The 22,199-nt window shown below is 39.3% G+C and overlaps 1 protein-coding gene across 8 annotated transcripts in view; it reads left to right on the top strand.

Annotated features, from left to right (window-relative positions):
* Positions 1–11,124: 11,124 nt before the first annotated feature.
* col11a2 (collagen, type XI, alpha 2) overlaps positions 11,125–22,199 on the top strand; it is a 43,585-nt gene continuing 32,510 nt past the window's right edge. For 3 of the 8 annotated variants that reach the window (XM_015057577.1, XM_015057578.1, XM_015057576.1), the window contains exon 1: positions 12,442–12,944. In XM_015057577.1, coding sequence (XP_014913063.1) covers positions 12,827–12,944 — 118 coding nt within the window. In that variant the 5' untranslated portion in view covers positions 12,442–12,826. Of the gene's footprint in view, positions 11,131–12,441; positions 12,945–22,199 lie in introns of those variants that run through there. The other 5 variants (XM_015057580.1, XM_015057579.1, XM_015057583.1 and 2 more) reach the window with 3 other exon arrangements.

Genomic DNA, 22,199 nt, shown 5'->3' with positions numbered 1-22,199 from the left:
CACACTTGTAACTCTTATTTACACCAGAGTCTTAGGGATATACTAAGAAAATGAAAATAATATTGTAAGGGAAAATTCAGAATGACTTTGTTTTTGTAATTTTATTACTTTTTTCTCGTAATTTATTTTTAATTTAATGGGCTCAATACTCTTGTTATACATATGTATTATACTAGCTGATCCAATATTACCGTAATAGAAAATACAGCAAAACCACAACTATGAAAGAATTTACAGCTCAGTTATTTCAGAACCAAATGAAGGTTTTTCTACATTATAAAAACCTTCATTTTGATGCTAGAGTGTCCAGGAAAAACGATGCGCTGCTCAGTCCAGCAGGACCCCAGGGCCTCAGCTGACCACTGCAATCCCACCGATTAACCCCTAGAGGGAGCACTGACCTTTTATCCTGATTAACTTCCACCATCGGTGGTCTGCTAACTCTGCTCCACCTCCACTTATCTCCTCCCTTGTTGTTTCTCCTTAGCAGCACCTGTTTGACTCAACCTCACCTATAAGGAAGCAGCTCAGCTGAGATTGGAGTCTTTCCAGAGAAATTTCATCCAACAGTGGTGCCTCTATCCCCTCTGCCACTCATTAAATCACACAAATATGAAGTTTGATCTCTTTTCCCCCATCTCTGACAATTTAATCAACATAACCTAAACCTACTGCACATCTTATTTTTGAAAGTTGATTTATAGTTTCTTGTTGTAATAAATCCCTTTGAACCTTAGTGGTATTTTTGTATTCTACACAATTAGACTTAATTTGGGATTTTTCTTGGCAGTTGCAGTATATGGGCTATAAATAATAAACTAATCAGTAATTTCCTTTTCTCTAATAGAAAATCATTAGAGCTATTTGTGAGTGTTTTTATCCATGTTGCAGATTTCAGGGCTGACCTGCCTGTGTGAAAGAGGTTCCTGTAGTACCGGCTGCTGCCAGTAGAGGGGGTTGGCACAATGGCCTCTGTTGAGAACCACAAGACATTTTCAGCCAAGTCAGCAGCAGCAGATTTAGAAAAGGCGCTATCAGCTCGTAACCTTGTAAGTTACACGTCTGCAGTACGAAGGTAGCTGCTGAGTTTCTTTAGTTTCTGAACATAAATATTAAACATAATTTCCACCTAATAAATGTGTCCAAATTAAGTATGATGCTATATTTTCAGCTTCTAAAGTCGAAACTTATTTATAGTTGACTGCTTCCTGAATTAAACTGCTGGTGCTCCCTCTGGTTGTTTCCAGCTGTATCTACTCATCCTGTCTTTGTTTCTCTCTTCCTTCGCTTCAATTATCTTGCTATTCTCTCCATCCACCTCTTTCTAATCACTCTCCCTGCCTCTTCTGCCAGTTCCTCTCTCGGTATCTTCCTCTCCTGTTTCTCCCTCTCCTCCCTCCCCTCCGCTGTGGTATGTGAGGCTTCGCTCTATAGAAAGACACCTTTATGCCCGGGGTCAAATTCCTCTTAATTTCAGCTACAGAAATGTCACTTTTCACCAGGTGAATGTTATTGCTGTACTCTGGATAAATGAGCCGTGTTTGAAGTCACTTGGCACCAGCGATTTGCTGGATCCTGTGTGGTAGAGGAACCCCACATGCACTGCCATTAAAACACACACCTGCAGAAAACAGAGCTTATTTGATGCAGTGCATTCTTGAGAGGAGGCAACATGTCAGCTGGGTTTGCTGCTCGTTGTTATTTTGTGTTCAGTCTAGTGGACCAACGCAGTAAAATAACAGTTTAATGGCTGTTTGAACTCAGAAGTTGATGTTTTCGCACATTTGCTGATCTGTTGCAGTTTTATATGCGACTTATTATTTGCAGATTTGGTTAGAATTAACCAAATTAGGCATATTTTTGAATCTTATCAAATCTGGCTTCTCCTAAAAGGCCTAAAATTTTCACTTTTAGGGATCATAGTAACATATCCATACTTCTTAAAGCTTGAACAAATTTCCGAGCGTCTTGGATCTTGAAGATTCAGATGATGAAGGGAGGAAAAATCTTCAAGAACGACCAGTGACAGCATTTAGCCAAACCAAATTACTGGTCAGCCTCCGTCCCCATGTTCCTTCTACTGTAATCATATGCTCGGGTTTTTTGGGCATACACAGACTAAATCAGAGCCAAGGTACACTTAGATGACAGATCTAAATGTGGGTGAAGCACAACAAAATATAATTTTACATTTGAGGACAGATGATCTTTGTAATCAAGGAAACAGACAGACTGAGATACTTAAAGAGAGTCTTAAAAGCATCAAAAAAAGGCCTGAATTTGAAGGGAGGCCGTTCTGGTTGCAGCTATTGGTGCTTAGTCATTATAAGGATGTTAAAAGACGAAGAACGCTGCAAACTATTTTTTGTAGAAAATTTAAAAGTGTAATCATGCTTTAAAGTCAGTTTTTGTTTGTAGCTGCCTATGTCTACCCTTTCTAATGTGAGTTTTAGTATTACATTATATAGTTAAAGTCATAAATTTGCATGAAGCTCTAATTAGGGCTTTATTGATATATTTGAACCATTATTTTCCAGGATAATTGACTACAAAATTTAAAACACCAATGATCTTTTTGATGATCATTTAATGATCTTTTTCCATTGAAGAACAGAAATAAACTCGTAGACTCACCGTTAAGCATACAATGATCCTCCACCTCCCAAGTTGCACCTAAGCCAAACCTTTTGCATCCATCACCAACTTTCCAGCATGAATCTGGGTAAGTAAATTTGAGGTAAGTTGAAGAATTCATTCTTTTCTTCTTGTTGAGCTACTAATAAACAGAAGCAACTCACGCCATAAATAACCTTGTTAAAAATGTCTGCTAATGCTATTAAGTCTTACATTTTAAGACTTAATAGCATTGCAATAAATACTTTCTTGAAATAGAGCAGCTCAAGGATGGCTTCAGACATTTTCAGCACCTCTCAATGGCGTTTAGAAGAACCTGAACTTTGAGGAGAGTCTCATGTGAAAATGAAGTAAGGGATGTATAACTCTTAACTTATTCACATAAATTTACAACATTACAGAAAAGGGAAACGATAAACAATATTGTACAAACAAATGATTTCCCAAAAACAGGAATAGGCTGAAGCTGAGGCTTATTCTTGGCTTCTTTATTTGTATGATGTAAATTGATATTGGTAGTTGTTTTTTTGTTGTTTTTTGATTCATTAATGCTGTTTATTTCGGTGATTGTGGTCACATTTGAAATTACCTTGTGTTAAAACCTTTTCTGAGATGAGTAAATAGTCTAACATTTATCCACCAGGCCTTCTAACTTCCCCTTAATGGAGAAAAACTGGGTCGTGTGTTTGGGACCATTAATGAGCTTTTGCCTGTTTACCAGGATTCCACAGAGGGAAATTTAGAAAGGAAGATGGTGATGAAAAGATGAAGACAAAAAAAGGAAGGGGGAGGGTAGTATTTGCATTCTGCAATGCCGCGTATTAATGATGCCGCCTTGGCTTGTGCATGCTTTGTTGGTGCAGCAGCAGCCCGGATGAACTGAACTGAAGGCAGAGATGAAAAGCTCTTTTTACTTCAAAGGTCTGAAAGACTGGAAATAGCTAAAAACCTAAACAGTTGGATTGTTTTTATTGCTGGTTTTCCCTGACCTCATTAAGTGGCTGCAGAGCCTGAGAACAAATAATTTTTCTGTGTCCCTTTTTTTCCTTTGGAAATTATTAAAAACTAGTATTTCTTTCCTTTAACTTGTTTTGAGTCCTTCTCCACACATGGTCCTAATTCTGGTTCATATTTGTTACTCATTCTAGTTTTAAATAGGCTAGAACCTGTAACTAGACCAACACCATGCATTATGTGATTGTAAGGTCCAGAGGTCGCAGATCCAGAAGGAGAACCCAGATAGTAAAACTTCCCAGTGATATTTTCCACATCATTCTCAGTGATCCAAGACGTTCCTAACCCAGAAGGGCATAAAGTCCCACCATTGGGTTCTCGGTCTGCTTCTGGGTGTTTTTCCAATGTGTCTTTCTTTGGAAAACCTTCAAAATGAGGCAGGCAGGAGGAATCCAGATGAGAAGCTTGAACCACCTCTAAACAGATGCCCTCCATGGTTGCCTCCATAACCCCAGGAGGCCTGTAGGGTGACGGGTTAACTGGGGTAACATTTGCCCACAGAGGAGATATTTGTTCATCAAGATTGCTGAATCTCTCTTAATCTGACCCCAGACCACCATGGACCTCACCCCTACCAGGTACCAGAGTTCACAGGGATTCTCCAGCCTCTCTACCATGCTGAGCTGCTGATGCTACAGAGCTGCAATAAAGAGAAATATTACATCAAAGTTATTACTACAGAGGTTCTGAAAAATATTCAGATGTGTAGTCAGAAGGGCCTTAATGTTTTCTGATCCTCTTTCTACTAAAGATGCAGAAAACATTTCCAGGCTGAAACAAACTTCTGGTTTTCTTAATGAGTTAAATTTTGATATAAGAATTTGACATAACAAACATTGATTATAGATCAAAATATGTTGCAGTTTGACTCCAACAGAAAAGGAAGACATTTTTAGATTATCCCAATTATGCATCTATGTTTATTTCCCTAATCTTTATCTGTTTTGTTTTGACTCAAAGCAAAGTGGAATTGGACATTTGCAGGTTTCAACCCATAGTTGATTGATTGGTGCATCATTTTCTTATATTATTATTGACTTTCTCATTGTTTGCTCTTGTAGTTCTCCTCCCTCTGTCTCATCTTCCTTAATTTCACAGATTTCTGTCCTCTCTACTGTACCCAGACAGAGGACCTGCTCTCTGCAGCTTCCTGTCTCACAAAAGGCTCTACTGTTTCCCCCCTCTGTGTTTCCTCTGCTGCCTCCCTGCCCCCTTCCTCAACACCCCAGTGGTACATTCCCTCCCTCTCCACCGGTGCATTCCTCACTGCCTTTGCCCTCGTCAGGAGTCCCTCTGTCAGCCGGCTCCGTGACTTTGGAGCCGCTCTTCTAGTGAACCTGACAAATAAGTTGACATGTTTTCTGACCATTTTAGACTTCACATCTCTAGATGTGACTCAACTGCTTAACGAAGGATTATATTCAGAACATTTAATCATTTATTATTTAAATAGATGTAAGGAGTTATTCCATGGCACATTTTCATGCCTGCACCTTTACTAATCCCCAACATTTGGTAAATGGTAACATGGTTCCACCTGGAAGGTTTAATTAAAATTGTATGCAGAAATATAGTTGTGATTCTTTAGGTTACTCAGGCTGAAAAAGATAAATCTCAGTTTTGCTCAAACAATGTTTGCAACACCTTCCAACACTTTCATATTTACAGTTTTTCTGCTGCGAACCAAGCATATTTCTAATCTAACACTTTTGATGTACCAGTTTGGGTCTCCGCTGGTCATGATTTCCTGTAATGCTCCAGGTGTGGGAACCAGGTGTGGACGTTCAGGTGGGTCACCTTCGTTTACTCTGCAGTGATGCTTTTTCATGCGTACAGGACGCGACTTGTGTTTCTGAAATATGCAAACCCTCCTCAAAAAAGATGTTATCACACTGAGAGGCCGCGTGTGTTGCTCAAAAGCTCCAGTTATGGTTCATAATCAGTGGTGCATTCACAGACGTGTAAATTAACAGTCAGTGAAAGCAGCGACCACCCAACGGTGTTTTTCATAGTTTCATTTTATCCTTTTCCCCCAAAAAACAGAGATTTATCCAGAAATTAACAAAACTGAGCATCTCAGAGACCTATTTCCAAGTTTTTGTGTTTTATGTTTATTTTTGTGTTGGTTTTGCCTTTAAAATTTGTTGTTTTTTCTCTTCTTTCAGATATGAATATATATCCAAAGATCTGAAAAGAACTGGTACAGTATGTGTGATTCTGTTTTTACATTTTTTTTCCATCGCTCAAATGTCACTATGACAGATTTTATTGAATAATTTTGACTAAATTTAATAGATTTTGATTTACAGCAGAAGTTTGTGACGATTAGTTGTAGACAATAACATAACCTCTTTATTGTTTCCCCAATATTTAATATTTATCTGTAATTATTTAGACATTTTCTAGTAAAAATATTTGCTGAATGTTTGCCTGGAGCTCAGAGCAGCAGCTGGCATCAGGAAGGCGTCTCAGACTTCGCTGCCCTGCTTTGCTTCCTCCACGGTTTCTATGTAATCATCAGGTTCACTGATGTGTCACTTCAACACCAAACTGACTCACCTGACCTTCACCTCGACCCCACAGTGTCTGCTAACGAGTCTGGGTTACAGCTGGCCTTCGCTGCCCTTTGTTCCTTCATCGTTCAACCAACCAAATACTTGTGATGCTTCACATTCTTGGTGTGTCTCCTGTTTCATCCCTTACAATTAGGAAACCACTAAAAAAAAAAGCTTGATTCTCATTCTGAGTCAAGTCGTTTATTAGATGTGCTTGTAGTTTAGTGAAATCTGTCTCACTTTTATTCCTGCACCGCTTGTGTTCAGATTAAAACTCCAGTAAATTCCCTTTAGACCTGTTCTTATGGTGATAATTTTATATAACTTTGTACAATGATTGTATGAAGGGTATGTGGACTTTGAATGTATGAATTTAGACTGGATTATTGACTAACCTGCTCAGGAACTACAGACAAAAACTAGTTTAAGCTAAATCTGATGTAAGCAACCTTTTATTAATGTTTTTTTTGCAAATTGTCCCTGTTAAATAAACTAAACTTATTGTGCAACATTTTCGTTTCTTTTGAAAAAGGAACAAGTCCTGAACTTTGGTAGCACCATGGATTAAGATCTTAGTCTGATTAAATTAAGATTATGTCTCATTAGCATGTTCTGCTTTTCTAACACTGGATTTTCTTTTCAGATCAGTAAAACTTTTATTCACCTCCAACACAACCCTAATTACTAACAATTAGCTTATACTATAACCAATGATTAACTTGCCAAACAAACCATGAAACATATTTTCACTTATATTGAGGGAAAAACATCTTATTATAAGTGGGAAAAAAATCTGCCAGCTGAACTTTTTTTCAAAATCAATATTAAGGAAGTATTGACTTAAATCAAGCTCCTATATCTTACTTAATATTTACTTCAAAGTTAGTTTTATATTATTTCAAGTGCACTAAGATATTTGCACTAGAGACTAAAAAGAAATACTTGGTTAGATTTTTGCAGTGCACATGTTGAGTTGAGATGCTCTAGAAAAGGTGAAACACTTTGATTCTCCTGTTTTTATTCCTTTTATGTGACGTTTATGCTGAATTCAGGAATACTGTGGAGTCACCAAGTCAACGGGATCCACCTTGTGTTTTAGTTAGTAGGTCATCCATCATCCATCCATCCATCCATCCATCCATCCATCCATCCATCCATCCATCCATCCATCCATCCATCCATCTTCTGCCCCACACCTCTGTTTTATTCTGGAATCTCGATCTTTTGGCCCCTCCCCCATCCTTCCAGCTCCCGTCAGCCCTTTGCTTCAGTCCCAGCTCTCCTTCTTCATCAATGGCCCTCATTCATTCCCTCTCACCCTCTGCATGCCTGCGTGGCCCCCCACCACCAACTCCCTGCCCCCCTCCTTCATCCCGTCTCTCTATTCATTCCTGTGATTTTTCCTGCCTGTACCTTTCCACAGCGCTGTAAGTCCCCCCCGCCCTCCCAGGCTGCAGTTTCCCCATGTGAGTCCTATCTCTCCTCCATCTTGTTTCTTTTTAGAGATTTGAGTCTTCAGATGCAAATATTTGGGTGGTTCCAACATCTCTGACAAAACTGACATCAAGAAAAAAGAGGAATCTGTCAGTTCCTTGTTTTCATCTTTTATGTCTAATGCTTCAGGTGAAACCCAGTCCTGCTGTATGTGCTGGAACAGTTCCCTCTCTGGCTCTGTGCAGCATTAAGTCCTTCTAACTGCCTTTTATTATCCCAGCCACTATTATAAGCCATCTGGGTAAATTACCTTCTAGAACTAGGTAATTGTGGTAAATTGAGCGAATCTTGGAGTTCACCTATTGCTATATTTAAGGTGAAGGAAGCTGCCTGAACTCCAGGAAAAGAACAGCATTTATGTAGAAAGCCAGAGATCAAATAAAAGATGTGTGAGGGACACAGATGGCATTCAGGGCGTCAAACATTAAAACTGCTGGTTTACTTAAACAAAATATACGTTGTCCTCATGCATATATATATATAAAGCCAATTCTTTCTTCCTCACACATTTTCTTGTGCAGCTGACAGACTCACCCCACTCAGGAAAAACACACCCACTTGCCCTATCTCCCTCTGCCAGTTGTCACCCCCTTTCCTCCCTCCTCCTGTCTATTTCGAGGTATGTGGTTAGCAGGGTGTGTGCGCAGCTCAGTTTTAAAATCACTGACCCTTTCTCTGCCTAGATTCCCGTTTTTATCCCCCTCAGCACACCTTCTGCATCTTTCCCACTCCGAGCGCTGTGTGTATTCATCACACGGGGACATGCACGCTCTTTGGCCTCTCTGTCTGCACCGACTGTATCAGTCCACTCCCTTTTCGCTCCGTTTCCTCCCAGGCGAGCCCCGACTCTGATCTATTTCAGTGTGTTGTGGCTAGCAGGGTGTGTGTGCGTTTGTGGCCCTGCCCTGTAAAATACAGACTTTTCAAGGAAGTCAGCTGTATAATATGGTTGCTTTATTGTAATTATAAGGTTCTTCTTTTGGAAATAGCACACAGAGAGAGAGCTGCCCACAAGCACTTGCTGGGTCCATCTCGCCGAGCTGATGCCATCTCTCTGCAGACACTCTCCTCTCGCTCTCGTCCATCCTTGAGGAGTTTCCTGCTCCCAGTGACCCAGATGTTGCCCCACCAGGGCGCTCTGCCAGCTGCACACTAATCACCCTTTGATATTACAGTGTGTGATGCATCGGGTCGGTCTGGATGACTGTGAGAATTCATTTTAATGGGAGGCTTCGTCTGGTGCAGGTTTTCTTCAAGGAAACTGTGGTCTCTGGGTTCTCCAAGCCTTTAAATATCATCCTGACTAATTAAAAGGTTTTATTAATTTGCACCCAGCTGACATTGAAACTTAATTTTACAGCTGAGGCCTGAATCTGCATCCCAGATTTTGGGGCAGATTTAACAAATGAGAGCACCTGTATTTTGAAACCAAACAGCTCCAGGTTTTTAAATATGCTACACTGTTTTCAGATGAAGTCATGCCAGTGGAGATAAACGTGTTTTCCTCGTTTTCTGGAGTTTATGATAGGTGCCCAGCAGTTTTATGCAGACGCTCTACTATTGCGAATGGCATCCTGCTTTGTGCAGGATATGGCTAATGGTGGGGACATGTTGGAGGAAATAGACTGAATCCGAACTGACAAAGCTTTTAAGTCTAATTGTTTTTATTCTGCTGACTGTGACAGCAATAAAACTCTAATACTGAAATATTAAATTGATGTAAATGAATTCATCAAATAATCTTATAAAAAGACCAATCAAAAGATGTTTTATTACCAGCCAGAGTCTGAAGCAACAACCTGTCGGCAACATTTGCCAGTAGCCGTGTGATTTTATAGACGATGACGTTCATTATTCACTACTTTTATACCCAAGTCTGTGATTTGACTGGATTACACTGGAATTAACTGGATTTTTTTGAGTTACTGGAGATGACCCGGACCAGTTTGCCTTGTAAAGGTTCTTGAAATTACAGCTTTTGTGAACTGACATCACAGAAAATTGTGTGTTCCTTGATTTTTAGAGCCAGATCTAAGACTTTCTACCATTAAGATAAGTAAAGCAACAATATACAAGTTGGAATATGGCACCACATGCACTTGGCTAATGGTAAATTTCCTTCTAACATAGTTTGTCGGAGTAAGAAATTTACTGGAAGAATAAAATCAGAAGAAATCTTTATTAACTGCCACATTTTGCTTTCTGTTTCCCCCCAAAGTATTCCTACTCAATCAGCAGCACAATTTAATCAAATATGATATTTTTAGTGATATCACTTCAATCAATGGTGCATTTATTTACTGTCTGAAAAGCAGAGAGGAATTTAAAATCTCCACTAGTCGTTGATTCTTGACTTCCTGGTCAATAAACAAGGTTTCTGCATGTTCTCGGTTAAACTACAGCTAAACTAAAATACAGCTTTGATGGTGAATTTACTGCCAGAAACTGCACACACACGCTTAACATGCGAAATCCAGAACAAACATAAACCGCAGATGTCCCCTGGGGTGTCTCCTTTTGCAGCCTGTGGTGTCTTCTTTCAGAGCAAATTGAGGCTAGAACCAAACAGGCTGTCCTCAAAACGAAACACTCAGTCCAGTGTGTCCAGAAAACCAAAAAAATAAAGCTGACACATGGAGGGGGAGAGACTCTACCTCTTCTGATTTCATGTAAATACTGTTAAGTAGAAAATAGCATCTGAATAAAGATTCCCTGTTTGTGAAAGAAAAATAACTCTTACCTCTAGAACAATGCTAACAGGCGCTTTTGAGTATGTAATTTTTATTTGCACATATTTTTGTTGTTTAAGTCCACAAATATTTGGATAACAGCAGAAATAACCTCTGAGAACTTTAGCTTAGTCCACATTTCTGTTTATTTGCTCAAATTCAAGCCAGTTTGGCGCACCAACATCTAAAAATTGCAAAATTGTGACAAATTTTCTACTATTTCTTTCTATTTATTTCAGGTCTGCATTTTGTGCAAGGAGGAGGCACCGGATGATGAAAACTCCCTGTTAACAGGAAGAGATCTGCAGCAGAACCAGAATCATTAAATGCAGTGATCTATGACCAAATATTTAACAAACGACATCAAACACTTTCTACAAATCCAAGAATCATGAGTTCAGCTGCCCTGCCCTCATAAAAACAAAGCAACACTAATTTAGGTTTCTTATCATCTTGTTTTATATTATAATGTCACCAGAATAATGCTTCTGCAGAGAAGATTTTCTGATTTTGTTTACATGCCATTCTTACTCTCCCACTGTAAAGTCCAGTTATACTTTTTCTGTTTTGGTCTTTACAGTTTTTCTATTGTTGCTAAGCCCCCAGACTGAATTATAGTCAGGGAGTTATCTTGGAAAGTACCACAGATTGCAAACACACCCCTCAGAAAATAAAACACAAATGGGGAAAGAAATGAGAAGGTGGTGAGAAGGAGTGAGTGGTATAGAGCATCAAGGCATAATTATGGTTAATTACGGCTTTCTGGATGTGAAGTCTGCAGTCAAAGAAAGTGACTAACCATGGGCTTTGTGGAGGCAGAGCCGTTTAAAAGCCAGACATCAGGGCACATACTGGGACTTTGAACATACATGGTTCTTTAAAGTGTTTACAGCAGGTATGGATTTGAAATCCACTTTTAAAGGAATGCGTCTTTAGATTGAAGTTTACATCGCAATAGTCTGATTCTTATAACAATCAGTTACTTGACAGCTTGTTATTTCTGCTCATTTATCTTTCAATTTATTTCCATGTAATAGACGTTCTGCACACAGAGACCAGAGGGAATATTGTCGACATGAGAGCTCATCAGATCCAGTGCAAAAACTTTAGATTAATTTTCCTAAAGCACTCTAAGTAAGTAAGTCCTTTTACTACTAATAATTACTATTGTTTGTATTATTATTACGCATTTGTTTAAATGGTCTTATAATAATAATAATAATAATAATAATAATAACAAAAGAACATTAAAAAACAACTTAAAATAAAACTTAAATACAATATTTGAGGTGGAAAAAAGAAAGGTAACCCAGAATTATATATAAATCCTCAGTCAATGAAATGTCCTCTGTTACCATAAACATTTTTATTAAAATCTAAATAAACCATTTCACCAAGATAACATCGTTGTTTATGTCATAAAATTAATTTATAAAAATCTATAAAATATCAAGACAAGACTGTGGCTATGATTTTTAAGCATTCTCCTCATTTTTACATCCCTGAACCTGAGCTGTTATTTTATTACAGTTACAGCAGACGTCTCGTTGATGTGATGAAAGGGGCGTGGTTAATTGTGCGGACAGACTTCTGATTGGTTGGCTCAACACTCAGTCAAATCTGCTCCTCGTGTCGCTCCAGCTGGCAGCTGCAGCTTACCTTGTTGGTTTTAGCTGGGAATAAACGAAGGTAGAGAGAATTAAAATAAACTTCACAACACTTTTTCGGTAAATTGTGATTTTTAGCAGAATCACAGACGAAAACATTAAGTTCTTTCACTGTCAGCGGTAACTCATCAACCTCCGAAACCGCATAAGATATGCAGCATAATTGTGCTTGTCAGATGAATATTTGTACGTCTCAGTGATACTCTTTTATATCTACATGCGCCCTGCGCGCAATTACGCACGCCCTCTCTCACCTTCCTCTGCCTCTGTACCATTCTCTCTCTCCCATTCCATTTGCACACACACACATACACACACTTTCACTCTTCTTGTGAGGAAGTAAAGAAGGGGAGAGAGACAGAGAGAGAAAGGGGAGAGAGAGAGTGATTCCAGGTCTCTCTCTTCTACTCTCCACTTTGGGTACTCGTACCCAATCTGACTCAATGGGGTTTTAGCACCAAGGGGTTAAACGTTACAATTATATTTATTAACCCCAAACCCCGTTCTGTGTTTAGGTTTTTTTTTTTATGCATCAACTTAAACATTGGTATCTCATCCAGGAACGTCTCCAGGAGAAAGGTGAAGACGTCTCTCCAGAGGCGTGCCTTTTTGTCTGCTGCCTCACGGAAGGTTCAGTCGGTTCTCCGCTCCACGGCTGGCTTTCTGTGACAGGATAACATCCACCTTATCCTGCACTTCCATCTCAGTCAGGCCGCCAAACCTCCGCAACGCTATGGATATTCGAGACTGTCCCTTCCGGAAGAAGCGGAGACCGTGGCGCATCGGCTTCCCGTCCTTCGCCTTGGTGACTGTGGCGCTCATCCTGTGCCAGACCACCGTGGCTCGGGCAGGTAAGACAGAGACTCTTAATATTCTTGGTGCTGTATGTTGCGCTTTTTATCAAAACCCGAGCACACTCCTCAGTCACACATATCTACATTTTAATCCCTAAACTTCATTCTTGTCATATCTCACTGGATTAACTGCGTAATGAAAACCCGCTTCATCCATTATCGGCGCACCTGACATGCTGCTCTGCGGACCCCCTAAAGAATGTGGTAAACAATACCCCGTTACGGTGGGCCCCACAGTGTCCAAACATGTAAACCTCTTTGGTATTTGTTGCGCAGAGTCCGACAGGTTTAAGTCGTGAAGTTTATGCTTTGTGCACCAACAGGTCAAATTCCCAAATCCTCCCAGGGAGATTCCTGCTCTGTTCCTGAGCTCATGATTGGACCAAACTCTCGTTTATTTGTTAAATTTAATAGTTTTATGAACGAATCTCGTAAAATTAGTCAGTTTTCAGGATAAATTTTATGTGAAATTTAAAATATTGAAAAAAAACAAGAAATATAAATGCTGTTTTCTGATTAATCTGCAAAGCTTTTTATACCAAAGATGCCAGCTTTAAGTCGTTGAACAGTTATTATACAAGTAAAGATTATTAATAAAGTTTAGGAAATGACTATTACCTGGAATATTTGATTGAAAATCAGATAATATAAAATTCATACATGTTAATAAAACTGTTTAATTATTCCTGACATGGTTTCTCACTCAGAGAGTCTGCAGCCTGCAGGTGTTGTCCCACTGAATCCTGCAGACACTTTGCTCAAATGTCTCCCAAGCAAGATTTTTAAATATTTTGAACTTTTTTATCTGGATTTATTTTACTATTTTAGCTTCTCATGGCGTTACATGATTATCTGAAAGCATTATTTTTTTACATGCAGAAATTTACACTGTTGCACGTCTTCCAGAAAGGAGCTTCGGGAAGAATAGTGCTAACATCTGTTTTTATTGCCTCTTTAGATGTTTGCTTCCTGAACTTCATGTTCTTACATTATTTTTGTAATGCAAGTAAATATGTTGATTCTGCATCATGGAAGCTGCCAACTGGACCCTGCCTAGTTGGTTGGATGTTGCCAGTTCAGCCTGTTCACCAGTCCGTCCATTACGGCCTGTGGTTGTTTAAGGAGGAGGGATTTCATTCCTACATGCTCAGATGGTTTATCAGTAAATATCTGATCAGTATCGAAACTATGTATTTTTTATACAAACTAGCTGGATCCATTAGAAGTTTCCAGTTTAGGATTTTACATTGTGTGCTAATTTTTGTGCAGATTTCAGATCCCCTCCTGTCTCTTCTCTCCCATAGATTACAGATTAGTTGGCCCTGGAATGATCTGTATGCAGAGCAGTTCCCTGATGCACCGCTAGTCGTCTTTGGGTTCTTTTTTAGACAGAGAACCCATTTATTCACCTGAGTCTAAAATGAGCAACTCTAAGTGCTCATTTTAATCCAAGACATGGATTAAAATGATCATTTGGCTGAATCTATTTTATACAAAAAGTAGATTTCTAAACATCAAAGTCGGGTTTGTTCTCATCTCTTGCTATTCTTTGAAAGCTCCGATTCAGTGGTTAAATAGGTTTTCTTATTGTTCAGGTAGTTTGGAGAATCAGATGCTGTAGCTTGGACAGTTTTTTTTAAACCTGCTTTCTTTGGCCGGGTTTTCAGTCAGAGATCACCAGATTGGCCCTTCTGGTCTCCCATGTGTATTTTGGAGGCAGAAGCCTGAGACATTTTTACTTTTTATGAATAGCTTGCTATGCTGCGGAGCACCTCAGTGGCAGGGGTTTGGGACTGAAAGCTTATAGTGTCTGCAGGTCTATGTGTGCTTTGTACAGTTCTGTTTGTGCATATGTAAGCTATGGATGTTTTCTCGCAGCTCAGGGTGTGGAAATGTATGCTTCATGAGTGAATGTGCCTCTGTGTGCCTCCGAGTCAGGCTGGCTGCGTTTTTCAGCTTAAAGGCTCCTTATAGAAGGGAAGGAATAAAGGAGTATTTAAGGTATTTAAACCTTCCTGCTACCTGTAAGAGCGTTTTTGATCCTGGACAAAAGCTCACGTGTTGTGTGAGCTCATTGTGGCGCAGCAGCAGATGTGGGTGTAAATTATGATAGCGCCCCACCCAGGCAGTGAAAGCCCTTTATAGAGAAAAAAGTGGTCAGAATCTCACATGTTTATTCATTCTTCTCTGGGAGAAAGAAGGAAAAGAGGAGGGATGGACAAGTTACAACCATTATCCAGAGAGCAGCGGAACCAGAGAGCTGTGAAAGCCGGGTTTTGTTCTAAAGAGGAGAAATTCAGAGGGCAATATTTGCTTGACATGGATGTTCCTCAGCCTCATTTCAAAGCAGAAGGCTCCTCAAAGGGCAGCCTGTCTCAGTCTGACTAAACATAACAACACAGCCCTCCTCTCCTTCGTATTCTCTGAGCTGCTGCTGATGAATGGAGCTACTATATCTGGAGGCAGAGCTGGGCTTTGACAGCTCATTCCTGTGACTGTGTGGAAGTGTGTGGTATTCAAAGCTTCTCCTGGTGACATGTGACCAAACCTGACATTTTTAACCTTGTCCCTTTCATTTTCCACTGCTTCATCATCATTTTCCCAAGGATTCCTGCTCCTTTCATGATTCACATCGGTCCATCCTTCAATTTCCTCAACCATGACCTGCCTGTTAGCTGACTTGTTCCAATTTGCAGGCCCTAATTTTGTGCCCTGAGTCACGTTTTCTGAACTTTTGGCAATGTGGCACTTCATCTGGCAGTCAGAAGGGATCCGTGCATTCCCAAAGGTTTAATCTAAACCCTTGCTAGACCCAATAAAAATCTGACTGTTTGCAACATAAACTTAATTAGGATTAAAGGGTTTTTCTTTTATAATCCTAGCCAATCACATACTTACCCTCAACAGATATTTACAATGGATATTATTTTTATACAGAAATTGTAATAATGCACAGTATAATGGAAACCAGTTGTTTCTTTAATGCCAAATGATAAAGTGTGATTTAATTCAGGAAGCCCAGTGGATTGTATCTAGTACCTTGCAGAAATCTTTCAACAGAGCAAGTATGTGGCAACAGTGGGCAGCTAAATTTGGTTACATTGTTCAAAAAATGTTACGAACCAACATCTGTAGCCTACATGAAGCACAAACAAGTCTGTTTTTCCTGTTTTAAGACTCCAAACAGCCCATTTCTAAAACCTTTTCCAAACCAGATATTATTAAAACGCTTTGCCCTGGATTTAGTCTTCCAGGCACTGAGTGAATTATTTCTTTTCTTCAGATTTCATCAGGAATGAAAAACATCCGCTTTACCTCAGCCATAAATTTGCTATAAAGGTATTATTTTTGGTTGTGGGGTTACATCTGTGAAAACAGGGTGGTTGGAAGTTCATGGCAAACAGCCTGTCTTAATGTGCTAATTAGTGTCAACGAGTCCACACACTTTATAAAAATAGAGCATGTAATTGCTTGCATGTCTGAACTCTGGCTAACTTCATTTGTCACAAGGATTTATTTTCATTAAGAGTTTCTTAATTTTTGCACTCTTTAGGCATCATTTTGCTTAAGGAACCATGACTTTGCTCTCCATCATTTTCTCAATAATTCAGCAGACTCAGATGGTAGCTGTAGCTAAATCACACAGAAGTCAAAGCAGAGATATGATTTAACACCTCTCAGGCCTCAGCTGTAAACCATGACATCGCCTCAAAATGTAAACTTTTAAAGGCATCTTTCAGACAAAACCGCATTAAAAATGCAGACTTGAAGGAAGACAGGGAGCGTAAGATCGCTGTTCTGTTTTCCTTTGGTTTTATAGGTGATGATTTGGTGGTTTGTCTGACTGGATTCCTCCAAGACTTTGTGTTTCAGCAGAAGATGTACAACGACGGCAGGCGAGCGTGCCAGCTTTATAATGACAGACTGTCTGCATAAGTTGCTATTCCCAGTCGCTGCTATTTTCTGTTTCAAGGAAGTCAATGTAGGAGGGCGCAGAGCCCAGCTGCATTTTTACATTAAATCTTAATGTACATTGTTTTTCCAGACATCACTTCAGTCTGCTGTGTGTTCAGACTTCCACAGAAAGAGCTGCTCTTCACGATGCAGAGCTGCAGGGAAGCACTTGAAATTAATTACCTACTTCTGGTGATGCAGAAACCTTTAAGTATAAACTAACATTTAGAGGAAACAACATTCCTTTGAGTTTCTCTTGAAAGCTGATAGTTTTTATAAGGATTATGAGTTGATCTCAGTTTGCTCAGTAGGAACTGTGTGAGAAACGAACACCGTGTATCTGCAGCTGGTTCAAACTTGTTTAAAATAAACTTAAAGTCAAGGAACGGCTTTATATTAGTACTAACTTGTGTTATTTCTTTTTAACTTTAAAATTTAGACATAAATTCTGATGATACTTTGTTTGTGTCGGAACAAGATCCTTGGAATGAAACAGAAAGTATTTATGGCTTTCCGTATATGTGTTTTCCTGTTTGATACACAATTTACATATTACATTTTTACTCCATATGTCGTTGTTTTAGATTAAATTATTCAGAAATAATGTCCACAAGCAAACAGGTGCATCATCATGTTAATGTTATTATTTACCAGAACACAACGTGTCCCAACTACTCAAGCCCAGCTCAGGCTCACGTCTCTTGTTGCAGCTAAGCTGCACCAATAACATCTCAGAAATCTCACAGTACTGCTGATGTGGGGATTTCCACACTAAAACATCTCACTGTGAGCACGACTACCAGAAAGTGAAGCCTTTTCATTTATTCTAATTGTATTTCATGAAAGTCAGGATTCGTCTTAAAGAAGATATCAGTTGCTTGACTGGTGAATTTTCAGTAGATGGGTGAGAATAAGACCTGTAAGTATTAATTGGTTCCAAACTTTGGGAACTTTTAGTTTCTGCTTTGATTGGAAACTTTTTTTTTCTTCTTTTTGGACTTTTCATCAGATACAGATTTTTGTCAGATTTTTTAAATAAAAACTTGTGTCTTTGCTTTCTAACTTCTTCTAATGTGAAATAGTTCAACCTTTCACCATGCCATCATAAAGAGCTTTATAGTGTTTGAGACTTAAAGAGTTTCCCGTATTTGCAGTAAATGCAGACATAACTGAGCTGCTTTTTCTGCTTATCATTTATCATAATCACCATCATCAGTGTAGTTTCTAATTTGTGTCTTTGCTAAATATGCGGTCCATATGATGGTATAGAGCAGGGAAGCACTCATTCTCTCCCTGGTCGGGGGACCCTGGTCCCATGCTGGCATTGTGGTGTCAGGATCCTCCCTCAGATCCAAACTGAGCCTGCGGCCTGCAGTCCAGAAACCACACAACAGTCCGGCATGGCATCATCAGTGGAGCAAATGCACACTGGCAAAAGCCACATAAAGGCTGCCAGAGAAGCGCAGTACAGTATAAATTGGCTCTTCAGGGACAGATCCATCATTTAATATATTAGGTAGAGACAAGAGCTTAAAAACATAGAATAAACAGCAAAAGATAAAGCCTAAATATGAATTTGGGTTGAAACATGGAAAATGTGACAGGCAAATTTTAGATGTTCGGTGTTTTTTTTAATTTGTCCATTTTAGAAGAAACATTTTCACACATATATATGTAATAAACACATAAAAAGGCAACTACATTGCTTTTAACATGCAGCTGAAGTTTCTTTTAGTTGGTCCTTTACAGCTGAGTTTGTTTTCAGTTGTTCTTTAACAGCTAATGTCATTCATCTGCTTTCTGGTTTGCACATTTTCCTTAATTTCTTTCCTTTTTTTGATCAGAACCACATCACTTTTACACAAATCCAAAATACATTAGTTTTTCTTTTTGTGGATTTCCTTAGTTTTTTTTCTGTTTGAATGTTTTTCTCTTCCCACACTGCAGAAAACATTGCTGAAAGTCAGCAAACCCACACCGACAAACCCAAACCTCGACTTTAAACCAATAACCTAAATTTTAAAAGCTTTCTCTTTGTCTTGCATGGAAACTCATTATACATGTTACTGTCTTGGTACTCAAGACATTATAAATAAATCATAACTATAGAGGTTCATGTTGAAAATTATAACCTGCAGTTTGAGCGCTGCATATTTTCTAGCGATGTGGTTTTCTGGGTGGACGGAGGAGCAGCTGGTGCCTGAGGAACAAGTGGAATTAAATTTAAAATTATTTCTTAAATTTTGTTTTCAATATGAAAGTCTTTATGTCTGCTTTTTAACTTTTCAATCTGCTTTAATTTCCTTTTCTCATATGAGTGTCTGTGAGGCTGAGAAGTACTGACACAGAGAGCAAAGATAAATTTGCTTGCTTGTGTGTTGATGTCTTGTAAATATAACACATTTCACTTGCTCAGGGTGTCTAACAAAGCGGTTGTTGTGTAAAGGTGAGAGGTTAGGGGTCAGTGTGTCGGCTGGAGTGTGTGTCTGGTATTTGTCAAAGCTGTGCAAGAAAAGGAAAGAGAACACACACGCACGCACCTACACACACACACACACACAGACAAACAGAATACACAAGTAGAGAGGTATGCTAGTACACAATGATCACACATAAAACCTGCAGCGCAGAGCATCCCAGTCCCATCGGGGGGTGAAGATGTCGTCCCTTTGGGTTAGCTAGTTTTGTTCTATTAGATCTGTTCAGCTGGAAGCGACACATTCACCATGTCAGTTTGTAATCTCTGATGTTGTTGAGGATCTTATGTGCGTTTCACAAGGGCAAGTCCAATTGTGTAGCTGTCTTTCAGAAATGAAGCTCTTTGACATTATGTACATACAAGATCAAATCTGTGCACAGCACCTGCTATATTGTAAAAATAAGAGCTTTATGTTTTCTAAACTACTGAACATGTCCCAATAGTTTCTAATTCTTTTGCTTTAGTGCTGATTATTTATCACTGCAGTCAGCTGCTTTCACAGTCTGAATATGTAAACACTTTGTATGAGTAATTGCAGCATTATGCTCAGTTTCCACAGGCTTTGATTGTCCTCTCTAATTGTCTACTCTGTTAGTTATATTTATTTCAGCTCCATCTAGTGGCCGTTAGCAGTAACTACAGCTCTCTGAACATCAGGATCTTAAAGCACCACCTCGTTTTAGAGTGTACGTGCTTCTCATGTTGGTTGTAATTGAGCTTAATTTGGGCTCTGAGTGTTGAGTTGTTTCAGGTTCTGCGTCACTTACAGGATTACAGTGTTAAAGACACAGGACTGTTTCAGTCTGGGTCACATGTTGAAAGACTGAACCACCCTATAACACAGGGTTCTACTGTACACGTGCTACATGTGAGTTTATTACACTTTAAGTGTGTTGGTAGTTATGATTTATGTTCCTCTGAACTCTGCTGTGTGGGACCTTGTGTGTTCAACTTGCCAAAAAGGATGAGGGGAAAAGTCCAAGCTAGAAGGGACACCCTGGTCTTCCAGGTTGATGGTTCTGAATTGCTTTTAGATCCCACCTGGAAACCTCTTAAAGGTCAACTTAAAGAATAATTAAATTTATGGAATAGGCATTTCTTCTCCAACTGAATGCGTATTTTTAAATCCTGGATTTTCCACATTTTACTTTGCCTTGGGAAAACAAGCTTAAGCTGACATTTACACTGATATGTGAATTGCTGGGTGTGTACCAGACAAGAAAGCCCTGCAAATGTTTTAAAACTAAATAATGATGTGTGAAAGCAGCGCTTTGTAATCTGAAAGTGCTTTTAGTGTCAAGGGGTTAGCGTTAAATGAGAACAGTGTGAGTCAGGTGTCCTGTTTTGGAATTTTCTTGACAAAAATAGTTGCTTCTGTTAAACCTCAGCTAAATCCCTTGTCGGTTGGTGTTCATACAAGCTACTGTAATCTTTACATCCAGCTCTGGTTATGACTGTTCTCATGCCTCAGAGCCCTGTTTCCTGTCTTAATGACAGCAGTGTAATTGGGCCACACCTGCATCAAATGGTTGAAGCCATCTGTGAGTCTTCATGCTAAAAGACACTGAGGAAGCAGAAAGTGGTGAAGGAAAGTTTGTGCCCCTCAGTGGTGTTTTCCCAGCTTGTCTAGTTTCGTTTGTGCCACCCCTCGTGTCGTGAGGTGTGTATAAGTGCGCGGTTTGCCGCCTGCGCTGTGAGTACCTCTGCTGCTCTGTGTGTTATTCTTTTTTCAGGGTGTGTTTTTGTCGTGATTGTGGTCCTTCAGGCAGGAAGGGCTGCAGACTTAAGCTGGGCTGGGAACGGGGGAACAGAGCGGCGCATTGTACTGGACGTACTGAGGGAGCTCAGGGTGCAATCTGATCCAGTATCCTGCCATCACAGAACCACACTGTCTACTGTCACTGACTGACCCCCCCCAAAACACACACTCACTCTAACCTGGCATGAGCTTTCCTTCCCAACCGCTTCCTCTTATTGCTTTCCCTACTTTTATTTCAACAGTGTTCCCTGATGATAATGATTTTTTTTTTTTCCATCTTTAAAGTTTGAGAATAAATTGTGGCTAAATGGACTCAGAAGCTTAATTTTCTGTTTAGGCGTTATTATTATCAGAAATCCAAGAAGAAAGTTTATTTAATTAAATTCAATGTCTTTTCCTTCTTTCCTTGCAATGGTCTCTATTATCCTGTTTGCACCTTCTCTTAACTCCCTTCTGCTAAAATTTACTTCCAAACTGATTTTCTCAGAAGGTTTCTGGATGGGACAGCCTTATCTGTAGTCCAGTACCACTTACCTTCACCTGCTCCTCCTCCCTGTTGCTTCCTGTTACTTTCCTCCATTTCCCTTCTCTCTCTGATGCACAGTGACATTAATAGACTGTGGTCTGGACACCCAGAGGTAATATGAATGCACCATTTGACCAGTCTGAATAAACATGACCTTCTGTGGGATTATATGACAAACTGTTAACTCTGGGTGTTACCACTGCTAGCAACAAAAACAACAAAGTGTCACATTTGGTACCAAGGGATTGTTTTGAAAGTGCATTAGCACACTCTTAAAAAGTATTTTTAACCTAGTATTTATTTCTGTTACTGATGTGCTTCAAGATCCATTTTGTTAAAAGGTCATTGAATTTGTGCCAGTTTTACATGTTTTCTGAAAAGTCATCTGTTTCAGACTTTGATTACCAGAAGAATTTACTTAACTGAGCATGTTTTACTTTTAGTTTAGAAAAGTTCTTTATTTGGGTTTGTTCATTTACTTTTCACCAAATACAACAAAATAAAAGTTTGCACCTGACTGGCACACAAGGCATT

Source organism: Poecilia latipinna, unplaced genomic scaffold (genome assembly GCF_001443285.1).
Source record: "Poecilia latipinna isolate Pla-1442-1.1 unplaced genomic scaffold, P_latipinna-1.0 Scaffold1473, whole genome shotgun sequence".
Taxonomy (NCBI): domain Eukaryota; kingdom Metazoa; phylum Chordata; class Actinopteri; order Cyprinodontiformes; family Poeciliidae; genus Poecilia; species Poecilia latipinna.
Note: the sequence above shows the minus strand (reverse complement) of the source record. Positions and strands in the feature narration are given on the sequence as shown.